The 6309-nt window shown below is 44.4% G+C and overlaps 1 protein-coding gene across 1 annotated transcript; it reads left to right on the top strand.

Annotated features, from left to right (window-relative positions):
- The first annotated feature begins 1899 nt into the window (after positions 1 to 1899).
- LOC129639353 (probable ATP-dependent RNA helicase DDX53) lies at positions 1900 to 5131 on the top strand. Its single transcript, XM_055564458.1, has one exon. It carries the CDS (start codon positions 2023 to 2025, stop codon positions 4666 to 4668), a length of 2646 nt encoding a protein of 881 aa, XP_055420433.1. The 5' UTR covers positions 1900 to 2022; the 3' UTR covers positions 4669 to 5131.
- Positions 5132 to 6309: the final 1178 nt, after the last annotated feature.

Genomic DNA, 6309 nt, shown 5'->3' with positions numbered 1-6309 from the left:
TGTTTATTTAATGGAGACACTAAAAACACAGGATTCTACAGGGAATGGATGTAACTTTATTTTTTTTTTTAATTGGAAGCATATCAAACAAGGCCAGCTTTTGAACAGTCAGCACCAATTAGAGAAAGCAGTGAGAAATCAGAAGAGTAGAGAACTTGAGCATCAGTCATAAAGAGACCCAATATCAAGGTCATCTGAGCCAATAGCTTTAACAGCTTTCACACTCGGATGCACCTGGAGTACATCACTGGCGCTAACAGATTTCAAATGTAGCCGACCAGATGATTTCTTACAATCAACAACCTTGAGGGGCTCAGAGTGAATAATTCTACCCTAACGGAAATACATCGGGAACAATGGAAACAGTGACAGATTTTATTTTGGGGGGCTCCAAAATCACTGCAGATGGTGACTGCAGCCATGAAATTAAGACGCTTGTTCCTTGGAAGAAAAGCTATGACCAACCTGGACAGCATATTAAAAAGCAGAGACATTACTTTGCCAACAAAGGTCCATCTAGTCAAATCTATGGTTTTTCCAGTAGTCATGTATGGATGTGAGCATTGGACTATAAAGAAAGCTGAGTGCTAAATAATTGATGCTTTTGAACTATGGTGTTGGAGAAGACTCTTGAGTCCCTTGGACTGCAAGGAGGTCCAACCAGTCCATCCTAAAGGAAATCAGTACTGAATATTCATTGTAAGGACTGATGCTGAAGCTGAAGCTCCAATATTTTGGCCATCTGATGCAAAGAACTGACTCACTGGAAAAGACCCTGATGCTGGGAAAGACTGAAGGTGGGAGGAGAAGGGGACAACAGAGGATGAGATGGTTGGATGGCATCACCAACTTGATGGACATGAGTTTGAGTAAACTCTGGAAGATGGTGATGGACAGGGAAGCCTGGCTTGCTGCAGTCCATGGGGTCACAAACAGTTGGACATGACTGAGTTACTGAACTGAACTGAATGGAAATACATAGCCAAAAACAATGGGAATCTTCTCTTGAATACAAGGAATTCTTCAAAAGTCTTTTCACACAGAAGGGAATAAGGAGAGAGGAACTGATGGACCGTCTTGGCTTTTCCACCCGAGTTTGAAAATTCAATTAAAAAAAAAAAAAAAAAGTAAAGAGCGAGTATTTTCTAAAGGATGAAGAAAGTCAGCAAAACATTTCTCTCCTCTCCTTCTCTTCCTGTAACCCAAGTGCTTTGCCCTTAATTAAAAAAAATAATTGGGGATTTCTTGGCATATTGTACTGATTGGATAAAAATCTATAATTAAGTGGAGAGATGCAAGAACTGGTCCTCTCTCTTTATGCTGACAACTCCATTTCACTTCCCAGGTATTGCTGAAGTGGGTCAGTGCCATTCAAGTTCACAAAACTAATCCTTGAAATTTCCTCCTTACCCAGGACACAAACAATAGTGCAAGCCTGTTACTGCTGACCACTACCTGTAAGTATTCCCTTTCAGCTCCCTTCTACAGCAAACTTCTATTTCCTTTGAGCCCTTCCAAAAGGGTAGAATGTAAAATGTCTGTAATGAGGTTTCCCCAGGTTAAATAAAGTACATGCAAACATCCAAAGCTTGCAATTTGTGGTGAACTTTCAGCAGTAAGTTTACTGATATGTTTCGGGGCCCCAAATAAATTTTCAACTGGAACCCATTCCTCAGAGTCAGTAAAATCTCTATGAAGCCTGAACTAACTGCTTTTAGGCTTGTGTCCTCTGATGAACCATATGGTCAGCCCCTGAGAGTGACTGTTGCTTTAAATTTTGCCTCACAGGCACCTGCTTACCTCACAGTAGGCCCAGCCCTGTGATTGGTCAGCCTATCCAAAGCCCCGCCCCAACTGACACTATATCAAAGACAAACTTCCTAGGCAACAGCAGTATAGCTGCAGACCAGCTGGCTGTCAGTTGGTCTCCAGCCGGAGGAGATGAGAAAGGAGCCAGATAATACCTCTTTTTCCAGCCCAAGTTAGACGAGAGGCCAGCACTTACTTTACTATTGCCCACAAATGGCGTGGGCGCCAGAGCAGAAGATGATAGAACCTACTTTGAGAGATCTGCGAGATCGCCAGGTCAGTCGGGATGGCCGGGATAGCAGAGGCTGGGGCTGGAGCCACACCTCTGGCCGCGCAGAGTCTAGGGCGTCCAATTACCGAGAACCACCACTCTGCTTTCTTATCAAGAGCAGCATGATTGGTGCGGTGATTGGTCGTGGGGGATCAAATATAAAAGATATCCAGGATTCTACCAGTACAAAAATACAGATCGTAAAAGGTGGTCCTGAAGCTGAGGTAAAAATTTTTGGCAGGAAAGACATGAAGGCCAAGGCCAAAGCGGCTATAGAAACTCTTGTTAAGAAACAAGAAAGAACCTACAGTTCAGAATGCAGTGTTGATAGTCATGCCTCTCAAGCTTTTGCCGAGAGAGGCTGGAGCAGAAATAACACCACCAGAGCCACTCAGCCCAAAGATGACACCACCAAAGCAACCCAGCCCAGAGACTATGCGGCCATCGTGGCCCAGCCCGGAGATAACAATGCCGTCAGAAGGGCCCAGCCAGGAGACGACGTGGCCAGAGAGGCCCAGGCTGAAGACGACACCACCACCAGAGGGGCCCAGCCCAGAGAAACTGCCTCCAGAGCTTCCCAGCCCAGAGACAAGGATGCGGACAGAGACCACGCAGCCAGAGAGGCTCAGGCCAAAGACACCAGAATGGCCCAGCCTAGAGACTATGCGGCCATCGTGGCCCAGCCCGGAGATAACAATGCCGTCAGAAGGGCCCAGCCAGGAGACGACGTGGCCAGAGAGGCCCAGGCTGAAGACGACACCACCACCAGAGGGGCCCAGCCCAGAGAAACTGCCTCCAGAGCTTCCCAGCCCAGAGACAAGGATGCGGACAGAGACCACGCAGCCAGAGAGGCTCAGGCCAAAGACACCAGAATGGCCCAGCCTAGAGACTATGCGGCCATCGTGGCCCAGCCCGGAGATAACAATGCCGTCAGAAGGGCCCAGCCAGGAGACGACGTGGCCAGAGAGGCCCAGGCTGAAGACGACACCACCACCAGAGGGGCCCAGCCCAGAGAAACTGCCTCCAGAACTTCCCAGCCCAGAGACAAGGATGCGGACAGAGACCACGCAGCCAGAGAGGCTCAGGCCAAAGACACCAGAATGGCCCAGCCTAGAGACTATGCGGCCATAGTGGCCCAGCCCAGAGATGACAAGCCCAGAGCCGCCCAGCCAAAAGATGTCACTGCTAGAGCAGCTCAGCCACGGATAGACTGGGATCAAGTAACAGCTGGAGTGGTAGAGTGGAAGAAAAGAAAATGGGCAGATTTACCACCAATTAAGAAAAACGTATACATAGAATCCCAAGCAACACACTCATTGTCTGAAGCCCAAGTGGAAATTTGGAGAAAGGAAAATTTCAACATAACGTGTGATGACTTGACAGAGGGTGAGAAACGTCCCATACCCAAGCCCACCTGTACATTCGAAGATGCTTTCCAACAATATCCTGAGATTATGCAAAGCATTAGGAGAGCTGGTTTTCAAAAGCCAACGCCAATTCAGTCTCAGGCATGGCCAGTAATTCTACAAGGAATAGATCTTATAGGGATTGCGCAAACTGGAACAGGCAAAACACTATCCTATTTAATGCCTGGGTTTATACATATACATTCTCAACCAGTATCCAGAAAGCAAAGGAATGGACCTGGCATGCTAGTCCTTACACCCACTAGAGAATTAGCTCTGCAAGTAGAAGCTGAATGCTCTAAGTACTTATATAAAGGTCTTAAAAGTGTTTGTATATATGGTGGTGGAAACAGAAAAGGACAAATACAAGATGTTACCGAAGGTGTAGACATCATTATTGCAACACCTGGAAGACTGAATGATCTACAAATGAATAATTTTGTCAACCTAAGAAGCATAACCTACTTGGTCTTGGATGAGGCAGATAAAATGCTGGATCTGGGGTTTGAACACCAAATAATGAAGATCTTATTAGATGTGCGCCCAGATAGACAGACTGTTATGACAAGCGCATCTTGGCCAGACTCTACCCATAGATTGGCCCAGTCTTATTTGAAACAGCCTATGATTGTTTATGTTGGTACTCTGGATCTAGTTACTGTAAATACTGTGAAGCAAAACATAATTGTTACCACTGAAGAGGAAAAACGATCTCTGATGCAAGAATTCCTACAGAGTCTGTCACCCAAAGACAAAGTCATCGTGTTTGTCAGCAGAAAACTTGTGGCTGATGACTTGTCAAGTGATTTAAGTATTCAAGGAATACCTGTCCAGTCCCTGCATGGTGACAGGGAACAGAGTGATCGAGACCAAGCATTAGAGGACTTCAGAAGTGGGCGAGTGAAAATACTGATCGCTACCGATTTAGCAGCCAGAGGTCTTGATGTCAGTGATGTCACACACGTATATAATTACAATTTTCCACGCAATATTGAAGAATATGTACACCGAGTTGGACGCACTGGAAGAGCAGGGAAAACAGGTGAATCAATCACCCTTGTGACCCAACATGATTGGAAAATTGCCGATGAGTTGATTAAAATTCTCCAAAGAGCCAACCAGATTGTGCCACCCAAACTCCGATCAATGGCTGATCGGTTTAAGAAGCGTAAGCAAAACTAGGAGATAGGAAAAAGATCAAAGAAATCTCAGGAAAAATGCACTGAGTTTTATTAACATCCACACCTTGAAAAATTTCACCTACTAGAATATCTAAGAATTGGATTTATTAACATCTGCACCTTGAAAAATTGTACCTACAAGAATATCCAAGACTGAGTTTAATTGATGTTTCCACCTTGACAAGTTGAACCTAAGAGAAGATCCAAGATTGAATTTTACTGATGTCTCCCACCTTGAAAAGTTGTACCTACAAGAAGATCTAAGATCAAGTTTTATCATGTCTACAACTTGAAAAATTGTAGCTACCAGAAGATCCGAGATATGTTCAAGTTACGCAGTACTCAAGTTACCTAAGGAAGTATTGGGAACATACTGTCAGTTACAGGACATTTAGCTAATTCTTAAACCATACCACTAAACTTTCAATGTATGTTCCTTAATAAAATCAAAAGTGCGTTGAAAATGAGAGAGTGTTATGTGTTTGTTAAAGTCGGCTTTCTTTTATAGCCTGCCATGTCCAGCTGTGTCTTCTCAAAAAGACTTGGTAGACAATAACAATGGTGCTTTTCTTGCTTTAAAATAGTTGTACTGAATTGGAAACTAGTTTTCACCAAGCTTAACCCAGTCAAAATATTTTATTTGCCCCCAGTGGTTGGTGACAGAATTCCTAAAACTATCTCCACTATCATTCTCTACTTTTAAAAAATTCATTAGGTACCAGGAACCAATAAGACAATTTTTCCATGGATGGGCGACATGGGGGTGGGGATGGTTTGGGGATGATTCAAGCACATTCCATTTATTGTGCCCTTTATCTCTATTATTGCATCAGCCCCATCTCATATCATAAAGCATTAGATCCTGGAGGTTGGGGGCCCCTGATTTACAGGACAGCGCCAACAAAACAGAGGATTACTTGGTCCAAAACATCCATAGCACTGAGATGGACAATCCCTGAGACAGCATAAGCAAAATAAAACCAACCTCATAGTAACCAAGAAAGAACTTCAGGGGAAGAAATAGAGGATTTTAAAATTATATCATGCAGGTCGTACAGAATATGACCCTACAACTTTCCTATCCTTGGTATAGTCTGTATCAGTGGTTCTCCACCAAGGCCAACTTTGCCAGATGTGGTGGTCACAACTCAAGGGGAGGGCTGTTGTCATCTCTTGGGTAGAGGCCATTCATGCTGCTAAACATTTCAATGTGCAGGATAATCCCTCTAAAGAGAGAATTATCAGGTGAAAATGTCAGTAATGTCATAGTTAAAACTTGCGATAGCTTAAGCAAAGCATCTTCTGAGCTAAAGTCAATTGCAGAAAAACCAAGAAGGGACTTCAGCCAGGGAAACAAAAAAAGGATATATACTTTGGGTAAACTGTTCAATGGCTTCTCAGGTGACACAGCTTGGTAAAGAATCCACGTGCCAATGCAGGAAACACAGGAAGACATGATCCGTGGGTAGGGAATATTCCCTGGAAGAGGAAATGGCAACCCACTCCAGGATGCTTGCCTGGGAAGTTCTATGGACAGGGGAGCCTGGCATGCTATATAGTCCATGGAGTTTCAAGAAGTCTGACATGACTGAGCAACTGGGCACCAAGCACATACACTGTTCAATAAAAGACTCTCCATCAG

The sequence above is a fragment of the Bubalus kerabau genome, chromosome X, assembly GCF_029407905.1.
Source record: "Bubalus kerabau isolate K-KA32 ecotype Philippines breed swamp buffalo chromosome X, PCC_UOA_SB_1v2, whole genome shotgun sequence".
Classification (NCBI taxonomy): Eukaryota; Metazoa; Chordata; class Mammalia; order Artiodactyla; family Bovidae; genus Bubalus; species Bubalus kerabau.
The sequence above is the reverse complement of the archived record's forward strand: the minus strand, read 5'-3'. Positions and strand labels throughout refer to the sequence as shown.